Source organism: Vidua chalybeata, chromosome 19 (assembly GCF_026979565.1).
Source record: "Vidua chalybeata isolate OUT-0048 chromosome 19, bVidCha1 merged haplotype, whole genome shotgun sequence".
Classification (NCBI taxonomy): domain Eukaryota; kingdom Metazoa; phylum Chordata; class Aves; order Passeriformes; family Viduidae; genus Vidua; species Vidua chalybeata.
In genome coordinates, this window is record NC_071548.1 from 10833092 (window position 1) to 10850861 (window position 17770).

At 40.4% G+C, this 17770-nt stretch overlaps 1 protein-coding gene and 1 long non-coding RNA gene across 4 annotated transcripts; one reads left to right on the forward strand and one right to left on the reverse strand.

Moving 5' to 3' along the window:
• Positions 1–45: 45 nt before the first annotated feature.
• C19H17orf67 (chromosome 19 C17orf67 homolog) lies at positions 46–7398 on the forward strand. 3 transcript variants are annotated; one of them, XM_053960223.1, is made up of 5 exons: positions 391–583; positions 1530–1780; positions 2471–2571; positions 5783–5916; positions 6914–7398. In XM_053960223.1, the coding sequence occupies exons 2-4, from the start codon at positions 1726–1728 to the stop codon at positions 5897–5899; spliced, it is 273 nt and encodes a 90-aa protein (XP_053816198.1). In that variant the 5' UTR covers positions 391–583; positions 1530–1725; the 3' UTR covers positions 5900–5916; positions 6914–7398. The 3 variants fall into 3 exon arrangements, with proteins under 3 accessions (XP_053816197.1, XP_053816198.1, XP_053816199.1); XM_053960224.1 differs by having other exon boundaries at positions 409–482; XM_053960222.1 differs by lacking the exon at positions 1530–1780 and having other exon boundaries at positions 46–482.
• Positions 7399–9410: 2012 nt separating this feature from the next.
• LOC128797473 (uncharacterized) lies at positions 9411–10745 on the reverse strand. Its single transcript, XR_008434149.1, has 3 exons — positions 10697–10745; positions 10552–10613; positions 9411–9574 (listed from the first exon to the last, which is right to left on the reverse strand). It is a non-coding gene; the product is annotated as an uncharacterized LOC128797473 (long non-coding RNA).
• Positions 10746–17770: the final 7025 nt, after the last annotated feature.

The window sequence follows — 17770 nt, forward strand, 5'->3', positions numbered from 1 at the left end:
AGCGGCGGAAGCGGAAGCGGCCCGGGGCCGTTGCCAGGACGCGAGCGCCGCCCACCCCCGTCTGTCGCGACAGCGGGGATGTCGCCAGTGGCGCTCAGCGGCCGCGACAGTGCCCGGCGGAGCGGCTCCGCTCCGGCTCCAGCTCCAGCTCCAATTCCAGCTCCAGCTCCAGCTCTGTCGGGCTCAGACCCGAGGCGAAGGCCACGCTAGCTTGGTGCCGAGTGACTGCGGTGTTTGTGCCTTTATTGCCCAGCCATAAATGTTTTCCCCCATAATTTCGTTCTGCCCTAGAATCATGGAGTCATCAGAGTTGGAAGAGGCCTTTACGATCACTCGGTCCGACCGTGCAGCCGGCACTGCCACTGTAACCTCTAAACCGCAGCACCCGCGCCAGGTCCAGCGCCTCTTGAGCAGCTCCAGGGATGGGGACTCCACCCCCTCCCTGGGCAGCCCTTTCCAAAGCCTGACCACACCAAACGATGGTAATCTTCGAATCTCCCCTGTCTCAGCTTGAGGCCACTTCCCCATGTCCTCTGTTGGCCCAGCAGAACAGCCAGATCCCCACCTCACTACAACATTTCAGGTAGTTGTGGAGAGCAGTGAGGTCTTGCCAGGTTGTGCTTTTGTGCTGTGTTTGTCCTCCCCATGGTTGTGCTTTATTGCCGAGCCATAAATGCCTTCCCCTCATAATTTTGTTCTGTCATTACATGTTCAATTGTTTCCCTGGAGCAGTTCTAAAAATAGTGGCTGCCATTAGAACCTACAGGTTTTTGCACTTTCAAAACAGTATAGTGAGCAATGATGTAAATCCATACAGCATTTACAAAATTTATTGGATTCTAGGCTCTTGGTATCTTAAAAAAAAACATTGAAAAATGCACATACTGCACAGTTGGGCAACACTCAGATTTCCAAGGAAATTCCTCACTTCCCTCATGTAAGAGCCAACAATGAACTCCAACTACCTATTTTACATGTTATAGTTGAAGGGATGTATTTCATGCCCTACAAACTGGTGATGCTGGTACCACGTGTTCAGCATTACACTGCCCAGAAGAGCTCTAGATATTTCTCAAGGCCAAAACTACCTGTTTGCAGTGACATTTGCTAACCTACATCCTTAACACTATGATTAATATGCTTTATAATCCTTGCCCTTGTTGTGCAAGGAGGAGAATTATGTGGGTTTTCATTTGTATAGTTCTATTAATTTGATAAAAAACTCTGCTGTATTTCTCAGCAGTCATAATTTGGCTTTGCTAGAGTTAAAGCCCATTAGTAAGTACTTCTCTGCTGGAGCAAAGTTAGAGACAACCTTTGAAAAAGGGGCCCCTTTGCAGCTGCCTCTGAGATTAAAAGTACTGGCCAGTTGTTTCTTTTAAAAAACAATAGTTTACCTTGGGCACCAAAAACCTTTGCTTGCCATGCTAAATATAAGGGGATAGGCTTTATTTTCACAAGTTTAAAATAGCCAGTGTAGCTCTGAAGCCTGAGGTGGAAAAAAGGGCCTTCTATTTTCTTTCCCTCAGGAAAAGAGTTATGCAGAGAATGTGTGAGCAGATAATAGACTAATTCAAACCTTCAGACCAGATGTCTTCAGAATCATACTATCACTCAAATTAAAGCATAAACAAACATTTGGGACTGACGTAGCTCCTTCAAATAGGCAAATGCCTCGGTCAGGGTTGCTCATTTTGGAACAGACTGAGAGAAAGCAGAATCAAAATGAAGAAGTTTCTTGTGTTTGTCTCCTTTTTGGTCCTGCTGACCACTGTTACAGGTAGGAGTTTATATCAACAAACCTGCATATGTGTAGAGCTGCAGAGCATATGAGAAGTATTAGTTTGTCAACCTTCTATTTTAGTATTCATTATTAATATATTTTAATATATTTAATTTTTAAACACTCAACTATTTTTATATTGCAGGCTTTCCATGATTTGATTTTTAACAATCATGATGTTGTATTTGATATTTAACTCTCTGCATTACCACACTATAGTCATTTGTTGTAAACCCCAAAATTTTAGTTTTACTTGCTTACTATTTAAATATTATTTTACCAAGGTCCTGCAAGTGGAATGTTCAATGCAATCTCTTCTTTGCAATGTATCTAATTCATTACTTTGAAAAAAATCCTATAAAACAATACAGAAAAGAACAAAGAGTTGGAAGAGCAACTAATGCCAGTGGTTTGATGGTGCTGTTGTATTTCCTCATTTTATAGTACCATGAATATGTGGGCTTTGCTTCATACTAGTAGGACAAGAGAAAACAAAAGTATAAAAATTGTTTAAAATTCCACTCCTATCTCTTGGAATGCAATAGCTCCTGGGAAGGGGCAGTAATGAAAGAGCACTTTGTTTATAGAAAAAAAAATCAGGTTTGGAGACATTTCATTTCACAACTGATAGATAAAATACTAACTTTTTGATAATTTCGGAATTAATTTCTGCTATTCTGTCTTTAGACACTTCACCAATTTTGTCTGAAAAAGATGCCAAACAGATGCTGAGGACTCGTCGTGAAGACAGACCAAGAAAAGCTGGTTTCCCTGATGAGCCAATGAGGGTGATTTGTAACATTTACTATTAAATTGCATTAACTGAAAAACCCAACACCAAATCCCCCAAAACATTTGTCCTTAGTATTAATTTTCTATTGCTTCCAGGCAATATGTTATGAATATCACCTTTTAAAGCAGCTGAGTTCTTCCATGAAATATTAAAAAACCCTTTAAATTCTTTCAATTACAGTTAAAAGCATTCTGTAAGTACTGAGTATTGCTCAGGAAATTTTCACTTGCAGAATGAGAAGATTATTTATCATGGTTCAAAAACACAGATCAAATTATTGAGAAGAAAGTGGCTTTTAATTTATAGAGATGTGGATTTCATCAGCTTGTTCCTGAAAAACTAAGTAACAGGAAAGGTCTTCTGCTTACAGTACATTCTGCACTGCAGACAGAGAGGAGATGGAGGAGTCAGTGGTCAGTGTGGAGACTGAGGTAGTTCTCAACCAGCTTTAAAAATTACTTACTTTCATTGACTTATTTATGGATGCTACAGAGAGGATGTTTTTTTATGACATTGTAAAGAGTTTTTAGTTGCTGGCTTAATGCAACAGTTTTGGGTTTGCATGCAGTATCTACATTTATTTATTTCTAAATTCTGTTACAACAAAAGAAAAAGAATTAAAGAGCCTTCTGTTTTCCTTGCTTTGACAAGACTTAACACATAATCCTGCACTTATCAAGGGTACTTAAGGTATTTTAAAACTACTGCCTATTTCTTTCCAAAGTAAATAAACTGAGCTAAAATTACATGGTTCTGAAGAGGCAAAACCCACAGAAGCCAGGAGCACACAAGGGATTGTGTACGTGATGAGCACAGGGGGCTCAGTTTAGCAAGGTGCTGAACATTTCTGGACTCCATAGGACATGAAGAGCACTACCTGCCTTGCAGGATTGTAGAAACAGTGTCTGGTTTTCCCTTTCCAGTGGGTAATGTGCACCAGCCAAAAAGAATCCACCTGCCCAACACTGGGTGAACACACTGTTTGTCAAAGGGGACACCACGACAAACCAAAGCTGTCACACAGATATTGCTCCATGCTTGTTGACAACCTTGTACACTGAAAATTGCACAATACGGCCAAAAACCAGAAGGCTGCACTGCTGCCCACAACACTCAGGACTGGTTTGGTTTCTAAGTTGTTAAATAAGCCTTGTAGTTTTTTCAAATGAACAGGAGTACAGCTTCCATCTGTACTTATGCTTAATACACCACCACAATTAAGGTTATGTGGTAAATATAACAAATATTGAATACGGAATAAATGAAGCAGCAGAACAGTTGGATTGAGGTAATTCCTGTATGGCAAGAAGCTACATGCATGCTTGCACTGTTTAATCTATGGTTTAGTTTTAGCTGGTCCTGTGAGGAGCAGGGATTTGGACTTGGTGATCCTTATGAATTCTATGACTCTGTGTGGGGACAGGATGGATTCAGGCCTAAAGAAATGTTGGATTTCTGACTCTGCTTTCTTGCCACTTTCTATCCTACCACGATTAGGAGCAAACACTTTTTGAGAAATTCCAACCTTCTTTTACTTATTTTCTTTTGTTTTTTTTTTATCTAGAAAGCAAAGCTGACCCTCTGTAAGAAAATCCAAACATAAGAATATTTGTTTTGCTCTCTAAATGTCAAGGTTTTCAGTAGAAAAGGAAACATCTTCTGAAAAAAAAAAAAACAACCCTCATTGCCCTATGGAACGTGGTGATTTTCCATGTGAATAAAGGTGCAAGGCTGCTGCATCCCTGTGCACAGCTTGTGCACATGGACTCAAGGAGAAAAACTGATTTTGTATAGATGCTTTGTAGCAGAATGAAATGAATGCTGGGATGAACCCACCTCTGTTCATCTGTTTTAAGCACAAGTTGTTTGTACCGGGCCAGATCATGCTGAGCTGGGGAATGTAATTTGCAATTCTTTGTGACACTCTTTGGCTTCCACAGTGCTGCTTGAGTCAAAAACCTGTTCAGTTACAGACAGAAAGATCAGCCCCCTTTGATTATGAAAAGAAAATGTAATTTATGTTATCAGCACATTTTAAACTTAATTTGACTGAGATCCTACTTTTGATAATGTGGCATCTTCTCAGTCACATAGTTCTGTTCCCTGCCAGTTCCTAAGGCAGTCTCTCCCCAGAGATCTGAGCCAAGTCTCCTGGTGCTCTGAGCAGAGAAAGCCCAGTGAAAGGCAGGATCCTGATGCTGGAATACTTGGCCAGTGCAAAGGGTTTAGGCTACAGCTTCCATTCCAACAGTGCCCACTCTGCAAAGCAATGGGGGATTAGTTTGAATAAATGTATCTGGTGTTCACAAAGCTTATGAGCCCACTAGGACTGGGACTTTTTAAAAGTAAACTTTGTCCCTGATGGAGGTCAAGTTTTTGGTACACAGCCTGCTTTATTTCAATAAATTTTTTGCTGAGACCAAAGCCTCTCTCTATAAATTGGTTTGGGAAATACATGTTATTTTATTTATCACCAGTCAGCATTGGTGATAAATAAAATAAATGTTTTAACTTATTTCAATATTATTAACAGAATAGGTACTGAAAATTCATACAACCTATGCTTAAAATAAAAACAGAATTATTTTGTTGAAGGAATTACAAATGGGGTTTAATAAAGCTGTTGTAATTTTATAAGATATAGATTTGGCATAGATAAGAGCTTAAATTTGCTTGCTGCAAGTATTTTTAGATTTATAAATTTTTAGAGTAAGGTAAATAAACCAGCTGCACTTGTGGCTTGGGAAATGTGTAGGTAGTGTGTGCTACCTACCAGAATCCTTCAGTCCTGCCACATGATCCTGCAAGGGGTTAATGTTCTTTAAGCAGCAGGAACCAGTTTTCAAAAGGGGCTATAACAGATCTATTTGTGAGAATCCTTTGTACCCTCAGGCCTAACAAAGGCTTCTATGTTGATATGCAAATAACAAATGTGTATACAGAATTCCTAATTTATGAATATTGTTGTATAATTCTTGCTCAACACCTTTGCTGCTCTGGAGATGATGTCATTACTAAATATTGCTAGGGCAATATTTAGTAATGGCTGGGGCAAGCTGACCAGCAACACCATTTCACTATATTTGATTATTTAAGGCATAAATTAATGGCTCTTACATCAGCTGTGAAAGTATCTTGGGTCCCTGGCCTGACATTAGAATTGAGTGAATCACACAATTAAATTACTTTTTCTTTTCTTTAACTAGGAGTATATGCTTTACCTCCAGCGCTTGGAGCAGAGATCAGAAGAACAATTCCTTGAACACTGGCTGAATCCTCATTGCCTCCCACACTGCAACAGGGATCTGGTGCATCCAATCTAATGGGTTTACCTACCCTGGTATATATACATTTATACATATTTCTTCTACAGTGCATAGTTTTTCCTCCATAATGAAAGGCAGAACCACACATTGGGAGAGAAGGGAATAACCAAAGGCTGGGGAAGCACCTTGTGCTGAAAGGTGTTGGGCAGCTGATCAGGGGCAGGGAACAGAAGTGTCCCAGGCTCTGCTCTGTCACTCTGCTCTGTTCACGTTGATAGAACTCTGGTTATGCACTCCTCTGCTATGTGGGTGTAATCTGGTGACTGCAGAACATTCTTATTAATGTGGCTTCAGATTGCTCCTGTTTCCCTCCTGTCTGTTTATGTTCTTTTTCCAACTGTTCTGTTTAAGTCTTGTACTTGTTCACTTAGCTCTCAGTGGGACTGGGGAGGGATTAAACTCAGTTGTCATCCTGGAGATACTCAGGATGCAGTCTGACTTGCAAGGAGGTTTTTTAAACAGACATGAAATTTATCAACTGAGATAAGTTTGAATCATCACCATAAAAGTGAGGCTTTTTTTTAATATGAAAGTTGCAGATTTAGCTTCATATTTTCAAAAGCTTTTAAGCAGCACAATACAGAGATGGTATCTGTCACAGCTGATCTGTTTCAAAAGATAGAAAGTTCATCTGCTTAACATTCTTTTATCTATTTGTACCTCTCTGGATACCTTTAAAAACTGGGACATTGTGGTAGACTTCAGTGGGGCTCTATTAATCCACAATAAAACAAAGGTCTGAAACTCATTTAAAAACAAAAACATAACATTCCCAAACTTCAGCCTTAGGAGGCAAGTTGGCAATTTCCAAAAAAATCTTCCAGCTGAGACACAGTTGAAAGCTGGCTCACTTAGCTACAGGAATTCTTCCCAACAGCTGTTCCCAGGCCACTGTGAAGAATTAATGTTAGAAAAGTGTTTAAATTATTTGAACTCCTTAAGATGTTATTAGTATGGCCAATGTCAGCAGAGATTTTGATATTCTGCTTTTTTTTTTCTTTTTTCCTGCAGATCTCCACATGGATTTATACGTGATTGTGTTAAGGAGGACAAGATTATTCCTGCATTGGCCACGTGCTCATTGTAGAGCAGAACCTCTCTGCAGTACAGTGCAATCCTCATGTCCAGCAGAACTTCCAGCTCTAAGTGGCTTGATGAGTTATAGACCACCATGTATTTTCTACCAGCAATGATTGCATGCATGAATAACTGAATTGAGGGTTTCCACAGTTTCTGAGCTATGGACAACGTATTAGTCCTAGAGATCCTTTCAAGGGCACAGGTTTAGACTGTCTGAAGCAAAAGGAACTTGGAGGGAGAGGTCAATAGAAAATTGCAGAATACCAACATGAAGAGAAGGCCAGCTTTCTGGGCTTTGGAGGAATCCTTATTTACAGTTTTCTAGGTTAAATAACAATATTTCACGAAGACACAACATTTATGTAACACTATGTCTTACTGCCTGATGAGTATTTCATGTATTGTTTCATAATAAAAGCTTGACTCAATTCCATTTGCAGATGATTTTGTTCCCTTGGTCTCCCATACTATATTCTGACAAAACTCACTGGAAGTGAGGCTCAGTTTTGTGAAGTACTAAGGCAACATCAGAGGACTTTCTAGCAGCTGGGAAGCCCTATGGTGCAGACTAGCAATTGTGTAGTTTCTCTGCACAAGTATCCCTTTCCCTTGTAATTCTGCCAGGAGGGGCAAATGAATCTAGCCAGCCCTTTCCTTCCTGTGTGCCTTTATAACTCATACCTTGGAAAAGAATATCTTGTACAGCTAGATGGGAAACATATCATACCTGCAAAACAACACAAAAAAAGGCTTGATGGCTCTTAAATGACTGCTGTGATCTGTAATGGCAACAGAATTAGTTATGAATGGAGCAAAGTAACTTTCAGAGCTCTTCACTGCAGTCACGCTTGAAGCCTGAGGACTGGGAGTAAAATAAAACACAATTTTATGAATATCTATAAGGTAATTAGTGCTACAGAGCACTCGACAGGCTGGACTAGATCAACAGTTTTTCTGGTATACTTTTCTTCCAGTAAAGCAGCTCTCCTAGATGACTCCAAGGAAATAATTTAAATCTCAAAGCATCAAAGGCTTGCTTTCCCCTACTGCCAAGATAAATCATAGATTAAATCTGGGAGTGTGAAAAAGTATAATCAGGCTGCTATTGTGTGCTTCATTCATAACTCTCTCAATACAGAAATCTAAATTTGCATATCTCTTTGAGTTAAAGTCACTAGGTGAAATCCTGGATCTGTTTTTATTTGCACAGTAAAAAATTAATTTAATGACAATTATGTCAACTGTCACCCTGTGAAAGTAATTTTTCAAGTACTTATTTGAAATGAAAGAACTCTCACTTAGTTATACTCAGTCATTTTTAAGGTAACTGGGAAGGTTAAGCAGAAGGTTCTGCTCAGTTCTTCTCAGCAACACTGAACTAATCCTAAGGCAAACATGGAATAGAAATTGTTCATTGCTTTGCAGTTTGCTTTTCCACATGAGGGCCGACGGATCTCACGTAGGTATCTCCAAAAGTTAAGTAATATAAAGTCTAATTAATAAGGAGAAAACTACAAACATTGAAAGATGAAGTATTTCCTGACCACTGATCCACATTCTTCCCCACTTCATAAGAGAAGGAATTATGGTGTAGTGCTAAGAGCCTTTAGCCCACGTTGGTGTCAGGCTGATGGGCAAAGGAGCCAACTCATATTTGCACTCACGTTCAAACTAAATCCATCTCTCTAATAAATATCTACACCTCTGTTCTGGGCTAGAACTGACCACTGAAGAACCTCCTGGTCCCTCAAGGCAAGAAAAGCAGCAGACACCATATAGGAAAGTTTGAAACATAAGGAATCAAGGGAGGAAAAAAGAGTATGAAAGAAAGGAGAATGAACTAAAAATGTTGAAGTTAAAAATAATAAAAGAAACTGAGACTAAAGCCTATGAGTGCCTCTGGAATCCTGTGATGATGAAGAACATAGCCAAGTTACTGCTTTTTAAGACATTCACCCTCTGCCAGATTTAAGAAGGCAAGTCATCCCTTCATAGAAATTAATTTTGCAAGTAAACAAGAAACACCCTCCAGCCTATGGGAGAGGCAGCCAGAGAAGAGAAGGCCAGCACAGCACAGCACAGCAGACTTTCATAAGTTTGCTCATCACTGGCAAACACTGAAAGCTGAAGAGAGTGAAGGCGTGTGACTGCTTTAGAATATTGCCATGGATGCAGCATCCCCTCATTCTGCTTATTGTATATTTCTGTATGTCCATGAAAAATACACAGTGTTTTACACATAATCCAGTGAACTAACAAGAGAACAGGATCTTAGGATCAGGTATAAATAAATTAGCTCAAGCATTTATTGTGACTCAGCAGTGAAAAACTCATAGATAATTAGCATAAAAAGTAAACACTGCATAATTTTTTACTTAGTTATAGCTACAGAATTATGTAATTAAGCTTTTATTCAGAGTCCTTCAGGTTTTTTTTGGTCTCTTCCTCTACACAGATCTTTCATTCAAAGATCTGCTGAGCTTGAATTCCTCTATAGTTGAACTAGATCGAGTGTGTTCAAGGATTAGTTGCAGGTTTCTTTTTTTTCCATGTCTAAAATCTTGAGAAAAAATGCTGGACTTTCCTACACGACTGCAAACCAAAAGAATAAGCATTCTGAAAGTTGTATACTGAAGGTGGAAAAGCTGGAAAAATAGTTGTTTTCCAAATGCTTTTAAAGAAAAGGATTAACACAGACCTGGGAAAAACTTTCATCCATGATAAGCATAATCATAAGCTCCAATCATTGACCTGTTTTACACCTAGTGCCTTTCCGAGCTGAGCAGCTGCCCACTAGATGCCACTGTTTCTGCACTCAACCAGGATCACAGCCCACAAGGACTGGAAGCACCACATCCCTTTCCTCCTGCTTGTTTTTTTACTCCTTTTCTTAAAATGTTCAGCTTAATTGATCAAAATCAGAAGTCACCTCTATCCCATAAAATAAAGACCTTTAGCAAATGGCTGATTTTTCCCTCTCTGGGTTGCAGACTGCTCTGAGTGTGGGTGTAGGTGTGGTTGTGCTTCATTATGCCACAGAAAGAAATGGTTGGAAGTTCCTGCAAGCACATTGTAGTGGTTTGTGGCTTTTTTCTGCCTGCCATCCACACACAGACGCTAACAGAAGATTTTGTGTGTTTGCAGAAGCTGTTCCCTCTCAGAGTAAATAATTTGATCCATGTTCAGTTTCCCCAAATTAAGCCGCAGACTGATCAATTGGTAAAAGCATCACTCCAAGGCATGACATTATCTTCCTACATTTATGATCTTTAGCAGCACAGGGAACTATGCGTTAGGTGCTGTACAAAGTGTACTGAAAAAGCAGACTGTGCCCAGGGCCAGAAATGTAGTGTCTCTCTATAAAGAGCAGATACGTAACATCTGCTCTAATTTTAAAGACACAAGAATTCATTGAAAAAAGGGAAAGGCTGGGATTTTTGAGAGCATCAACTTCCTCAGCAAGGCCAAAAGATTTTATCACAGACAGATAAATAGGACATGAAGTAGTTACACTAATGCCACTAAGCACTTTGGCAGTTCAACTAATTGGCTCTTTCTACCAGACTTACCTTGCAGGAAAACATGCACCAAAAGTTCTTATTTACCAAGACTGGAATTTCCAGAAAGCTCCCTGAAAGGAAATCAGTCACTTGCTTTATTTGAAATTCACTTTTACAATGATGAAGGTAATGGAAAATGCAAAACTAAACTTACCAATTTGCAGTTTAGATGATTCAGTCTTTGCTTCTCAGGGAGACTGAGCAGGTGAGCACATTTTTCCACTCACAATGACAGGATAGCTGCTCTGGAGCATTACTGAAACATTAATATGAAAAAGAGTTACAAAGAAACTGCCTATAACCATCTGAAATTATGATATAATGTATATGGAAATGTTCCCCTGCAGTACTCCAAGGCTTTTTTTTTTTTTTTTTTCTTTTTCAATAGTTCCAGCCCTGTTTCAATTGTCAGAATATTGTTTTGAATGAAGACTTCTGTTACTCCCAGTGAATTAATGCATAAATAATTTCTGAAGCAGTGGAGTGAAATTGGATTGATTGACTGTGATCACTGCAGTAGGAGCCTACTTTAGATTCTCAGTGAGAACTTATTTTTTAATGACTGAAGAGATCAGATTGGATTTTAGAAGGTTATCTGATCCTTTTATGGTCTACAAAAAGAAGAAAATCTTGTGAGAACTATGTATCTTGAAATTTCTGATGTGTGATTAGAAATGCTGAGTGATCTGTCTCCTATCTGGCATTTTAATCCTTTTTCAGGTCTGGGAGCAGAGATGTGCACTAAAATGAAAAACAGTAAAAAGCAGAAAATGTTCAATGAACTCTGAGTTAATAAAATTCTCCTTATTCTGTCAAAGCAGCAGGGCCAACCCAGTGTCAGCTCAACATGAACCCAAAAGTTTGGAGCACTAATGCTATTCCAAATCTCAAGCTCATCTTCATATTTTGTTATTTTCAGTAAAAAATGATCAGTTGAAGTGCATTTATTTTTTCCACATTTGGGGAGATTTGGATCTAAAGATCCATTTGGGCATCTTTCTATATAACACAAGCATCATGCACCTTTATTTATTAAATTGAGTGAGCCAACCTTAAATACAGGGGATCTTAGACCAAAGTCAGGCAGAACATTGCTTCATTTTGTATTTTGTATTTGTCAGAATAAACAGCAACTATTGAATGATTTCAAGAAATGAATTCAGGAAAATGCTTCAGATATTCAGAATGAACCTGGCTTAGAGATTTGCTAAGAACCTTTGGTGTGACTCTGAATATGTGCCTGTAGTGTCCATAAAACTGAGACCAGTCCTCAAAATGGACTGGAATATCTGATTCACAGCACTTCTCCTGCCCACATATCAACAGAGCTCAATATTCCATCAGTGCAGGATATACGTCTATCTACTTGCCATAAGCTGTATAGGATTAGTTCCAGCATCAGTAATAAACTCCTGTGCTTCTATTACCAAAATATGATTTATAAGCATACAAGTAATTAACAGAGCACTTTTTTTTTTTCCCTGGCAAATACTTTGATAAAAGTTCTGGGAAAAAAACCCCAAAAAACAGTAAAAAAGAAAGAGGAACACTAAGTAGCAGCCCCAGGAAAAGCCACAAAAAGGGGTTTGTGCTCAATTTATTGGTGCCATGGTCCTTACAGGAGCAGCACTGGGCTCTCCCCTGTAGGGAATGGAAGAGTCCAGCAAAATAGGGTCAGGCTGTTTCTGCAATCATAGAATAATACTGGGACAATAAATTTAAAGGTCCAGTGGAAGACTCTTTAATTTACTGGGAAATGACAACACATCTGAGGCCAACCTGTATAAAATTTACTCCTTCATTTCTTAGTTGCTTGCTGCTGAACATCTGCCCTGAGGCTGCAGATGTAGTAACCTTCATGGACCATCCCAAACTGTCAGAGTCCTACTCAGAGTAGGGTGTGTTGATTCCTCACCTTGATAAAAATGAAACTACAACGACTTAAAAGAGATAAAATACATCTTTTTCAACTGTGATGTTCACAGAGCAAATTCTTCCTGGAAGCAACTGACAGGGATGGATCAAGGCTGAACATCTCCTAGCGTCCCATGAAGGAACCAGAATTTCATTTTTCACTTAGAAAATGTGGTTCTACTCCGCTGGGTACAAAGAAAAGCTTGAAATACAAACTGTGTACAGCAGATTCTATGCCTTTAGGGAGGGAACAGTTCCAAGGCATGTGACATCTTGTTCTTCCCAATTCTGACATTTACTGGCCATTCTGAGGTGGGCCAGGTTCAAGTCTGAGCAGGAGCCTCATGGTAGAGTCATAGCTCTGCCTTCATTCAGCCCTGCCAACTATGCAAATACATTTATTCATTTCCCAGTTGTGAAAACCATGATTTTAGGCTCATTTATATGCAAAAGCAAAACAAATAAATGAAGTGGATCTGTGTCTATATTTATTTTTACATCCATATATATATTTATGAATTTTTTTAAGTGCTCTAAATTATAGAAATGTAGCTTAGGTTTCAACAGTGGATGGATCTGAACTGCATTTCAGCATTCCAACTGCAGAAATTAATGTTTTCAGGAACATTTTCTGCCCAGAGTAATTTATTTTTAAGTCCTCAATATTTGAGTGCATTTCAGTGATACACAAAGTTTTGCTAAGATCAAATCTATAGCACCAGAGGAGTGTTGGGGATGATTTGTTAGTATTTGGTATTTTATATAAGAGTCATAGCAGAAAAAAAAAAATATCCCCTTCTTCTCCATTTTCCATTTGATACTTTAGAGCTGCTCAGGGAAAGACAGAAAAATATCTTTATTTCACATCACACAGCTGTTGCACTGCTTGAGAACAACAGTTTAAATATTAATATGACTTTGGGGCTAAAAGGTCTTCTTAAGAGACACTTTGATGCAATGAGTTTCAGCCAAGTGAACAATCACAAAAACAGAGTCAAAGACCAAAATCCCTCCAGCTGATAAGAAGCCAAATTATTTATTTATTCATGTGTGCTTATGGAACTCATCTGTGTGATTGCACCAGCTACAGCTTACCAGCCCAGACTCAGGAAAGAATTGCTCATGGATGTGAGACCATGACCTCTGGAGTCAGACAAGTCTTCCTTTTCTCACCCCAGGCTTTCAGTGGGAATTGGACCTGCTCAGGTCTTCTCCACACCAGCTTTGGTGAACTGAGGATAATTCTGTGCAGTTTAGGCTGCTTTTATCAGCTGCACAGCCTCCTCAGCAGCTGTGCCCAAACTGCCAAGGGAGGTTAAATCTTTCTTACCCACCACTACTGCTGTCTCTGAGGGTGAATATTGTGGTTGTCTCATTTAGCTCTACCCTTGACCAGGCCCTGAATTCATCATTCCAGCAGCACCTAGGGCTGACTCACCCCAAAGGAGCTCATGGCAGCTCATCCACCCAGGAATAAAGAGGAATTTCCCTCCAACCAACTGGTCTGACAGTGGATTTCAGAGTGCCCTGAACAGAGGGCATTGCTCTAACTCTGGCTGGGATCCATCCCAAGGAGCATGGATGATGAACTGCAGCATTATTTATACCCCGAGACTGCTGAAACATCTTCAGTTCTGCTTAGGAAAGGAATCATCCTGCACAGTCTGAAATTCATGGCTGCCAAGGGCTAGGAGGATGCTACTTCCATCAATTTCCTTGCCCATCTATTTCCTGATTACCAGGGATGACAAATGTTCAAGCCACCTAGCTAATTTATTCCCAAATTTTAAATTCTGCTCCATGTGCATCAATGTCTTTGCTGCTGAATCACAAGCCACACTCCCACATGAGCAGGTCTGATGGACACATGTGTGCCCAGAAGGGTTTGCCTGAGCAGAGGGAAAAGTGGATTCCAGCTCTGGGCTGCACACAGTAAATCACCAGCACACAGAGAGAAGCTCAGGGACAACAGAAACACCAAAACGTGCTTTTTTAGAACATAACTCCTTAAATTAAACAAGTCAAGAAAATATATGAAATGACAGCAAAGTCACTTTTTCCTTAACTGTTGCCCCAGTTTGTTCCCACACATGTGTCTCATTTATTTTCAGCTGTGCTCATCTGCTGTCTCTGTCCTGCAGGAGGTGGATACAGGGCATTATCAGTGAAGAAGGACTACAAAAAATACTAAGTTTTTATTAGCCTATGCACTTTTTGGTAGCTTCCTTTTATTTTTGGAATTCAGTTACAGAAGTGCTTAGTGTTCCCTCTCAAAACTCAACTCCCATGGCACACAGAGTGCAAACACCTCCCCATACAGTGTTGCTGGATATTACCTAGACAAACTCACTAAAGTTGGGCTGCAATGGCTGTGTCCATCCCGTGGTGACAGAGCTGGTTGATGTTGAAAGGAGCTGTAGTGGTTACAGAAAATCAGGGAGATGAGCATTTAGCCTAATGTTATCACTCAGACATTGTTCACTTCATTTGCCTCATGAGCAGAGTTTACTGCCTACAAACCTCACCTCCTGGTCTCTATCACATGGACAATGCAGCCACTGCCCAAATTGATTGGTATTAGGGTGGGGAACTTAGGAACAATAAATACATCACCTTGACTGTCCTAAAATTTTTAGGGTGGCATAATGGACTGCATGCTCTGAGGAAATCTTTAAATAAAGTCGCTTAATTCTGCTTAAGAGTTTGCATTTAACTCTGTAACTGTGTGTTATTATTTACTAAGAGCTACACTTTCAATAGAAGCTCACTCTAAAATTGAAGATTTAATGGTTGCAAAAATACAAGTTTATCATAAGAAAATGCATTGCTTAGATAATGGAGTCCCAGCCTCCCCAAACCCAGGAATAAGACAGGCTGCATGGATGTGGGCATGGAAAGTTGCTCCAGATTTTATATAAGGAAAATAGAACCCACTGTTTTAGAGGCAATATCATAAAGTTTGATGTGCCTATTTTAAAAGCATTTGGAACAGAGATTCCCTCTCTCTGACCAGACAGAAATGCCTTTCCTTCCAGCTTTAATGCCAATTCCAGAGAAAAAAGAAAAAGGAATTGAACTTCCCGGCATTTTGGAGCAAGTTGGGCAAAGCTGGAAGAAGTCTGAGTTGGAAGAAAGCTGATGGGGGGTGTGATGGGAGGGCTCTGGGGCTGGGACAGCAGACCCTGGGCTGTGTTTTGATTGAATCAGGTGAGGCCAGCAGGGACAAACACAGGACTGGTCCCTGAGAGCAGGGAGCCCCTGTCTACGCTCTGTGTGGAAACTGTCCCAGCTTTGCTCTTTGATCCTTCAGCTTAATTCAATCCAGTAGCAGATCAGAGCAGAACTGGGCGTGTGGAGGTGCAGGTGTGCACGTAGGTTTGGGGGGATGGAGGGATGGAAGGATGGAGACAATGGGCAATTGGTGCTGCCCTTCCCAGCACATACCATCCCTGCAGTACCTAGACGAGCTCCCATTCCAGGGCCTTTCCAGGGCCTGGGTCTGATGCTCAGAGGGCTTTTTTTTTTTTTTTTTTTTACCCCCTAAACCCAAGAGTTTATAGAAGCAGAGATTTTAGTTAGTTACGAGAGCTGATCTTTGAGCTGCCAGATTGCCTTGTGGGGTTGCAGACTCACAAGAGGCTGCACACTCCAGTCCCTCAGGAAGCTGCTTGCTCTGAGAGGGGGTTGCCCAGCACCCCTGTCTGCTGGGCTGTCAGCCAGGCAGCCCATCCCTCAGGCTGTCAGTCAGTCTTTCAGTCCCCCAGCATTGCCTGCCTGCAGCCCTGCCTGGTTTGTGCTGCTGCAGAAGTCTGAAACACCGAGCAGATCTGTTCAAACTTTCAGATGAACCCCTAGAAAGCTGCTGCTGCTGCTGCCAGCCAAACCAAACCTGCCTATGGGACAAACACTTTCTGCAGTGAGATTCTGCCAGACCCAGAGGAGCCCAAGGCAGCATGAAGTGCTTCTTTCTCCCTTGCTCTGAGGATCTCCTGCCCTGTAGTGGTGGTGCCTCAGGGATGATTGTTGGCTCAGTCCTTTCACACTGATCCAGAGCTATTGTCCTGTGCTGACCAAGAAAGATTCTCCCATCTCTCAGGAGGAGAGCAGATGAACTGACAAAGAAGGGGCAGTGGATGCTGATCTGAAGGCACTTCCACTGCCTTTGTCACCTACAGGACAAGTTGCCCCTCTGCTGAAGTCCCAGGTTCAAGGGTCCCTGAGAAATGACCTACAAACAACAGGCAGTGTAGCAACCCCTGCTTTAGTCCATGTCATGAAAAATGAGAGACCAACGCAAGTTCTGTCTAAATAGAAACTTTTTTTTTCTGTCTCTAAAATGAGTCTCTCAGGATTACATACAAATACCAGAAGGCTGTTGCAAAGAAAACCTAGAACACTGAGTTTGTTGGGCTTTTTTACCTTCTGGAAACCTTTGCACTGTGTTGCAGTTCCTCAGTTTGATACTGCTCTACTGCACTAACTGGGAACTGTGCTTAAAAGAGAAGTGGCTATTTTAAACTAATTGAGATTTTAGTTGTGTTTCATGTACTGTGTCCACTTAGCTCCACTGTCTATGTGTCCTTTGTGCTTTGATAGATGGTAATGATACAGGAATACTGCATTGTGGGATGGAAAGTGGCTCAGGGGAGGAGGATATAAACCAGATGTGCAACATATCCAGTGTGCATTCAGTGTACCTCCTGTGACCTGTCTGGAGATGATACAAATGTGATCAGTTTTTGAGACAAAGAAAGAGAAATTAGCTCCAAGAGCAGGGAGGAAAAACAGCAGACCAGAGCAATTAAAAAAATAAGAAATCATTTCAAGCAAACTACCAAAAAAAAAAAAAAAGAAAAATAAAGGGCAAGAAAGAGAACATTTCTTCTAAAAATTTGTAAAATAAAAAAGAAGCTAAGAATGTTTCCCTTGTGTTTTGACTAAAACCACAAAGACAATTCTCTGCAGAAAACTCAATTTGTTTCACAGAACCTCTTGTTAAATTGTGTGTAATTCATCTCAGAGGATAGTTACATAAAGCTTTAAGCCTTACTGTCATTTTCATTTTTATCCTCACACTGCAAATATTTCAAACCAGTAGCAGAATGGCAGAACTCCTCATGGCAAGATGACTTTGGACAAAAAAATAAAACCTTGTTTCAGCATAGATTTTTTTCCTCCAACACTTCCATTTTAATGGCCAGACCCTCATTTGTTGTAAGCTGGACAGATCACTGACTCCATGGACATCATCATATAGCACCCTCCTCTGGGGCAGGAGAAAAACTGAGACACACCAGTGTAACAATTCACACCC

Bases quoted from the DNA above. Each gene is read 5' to 3' on its own strand.
- C19H17orf67 (XM_053960222.1), top strand. From the start codon at position 260: ATGTTTTCCCCCATAATTTCGTTCTGCCCTAGAATCATGGAGTCATCA. The intron at 483-2,470 runs GTAATCTTCGAA...TTCTGTCTTTAG, and splicing joins CCTGACCACACCAAACGATG to ACACTTCACCAATTTTGTCT. The intron at 2,572-5,782 runs GTGATTTGTAAC...TTCTTTAACTAG, and splicing joins TCCCTGATGAGCCAATGAGG to GAGTATATGCTTTACCTCCA.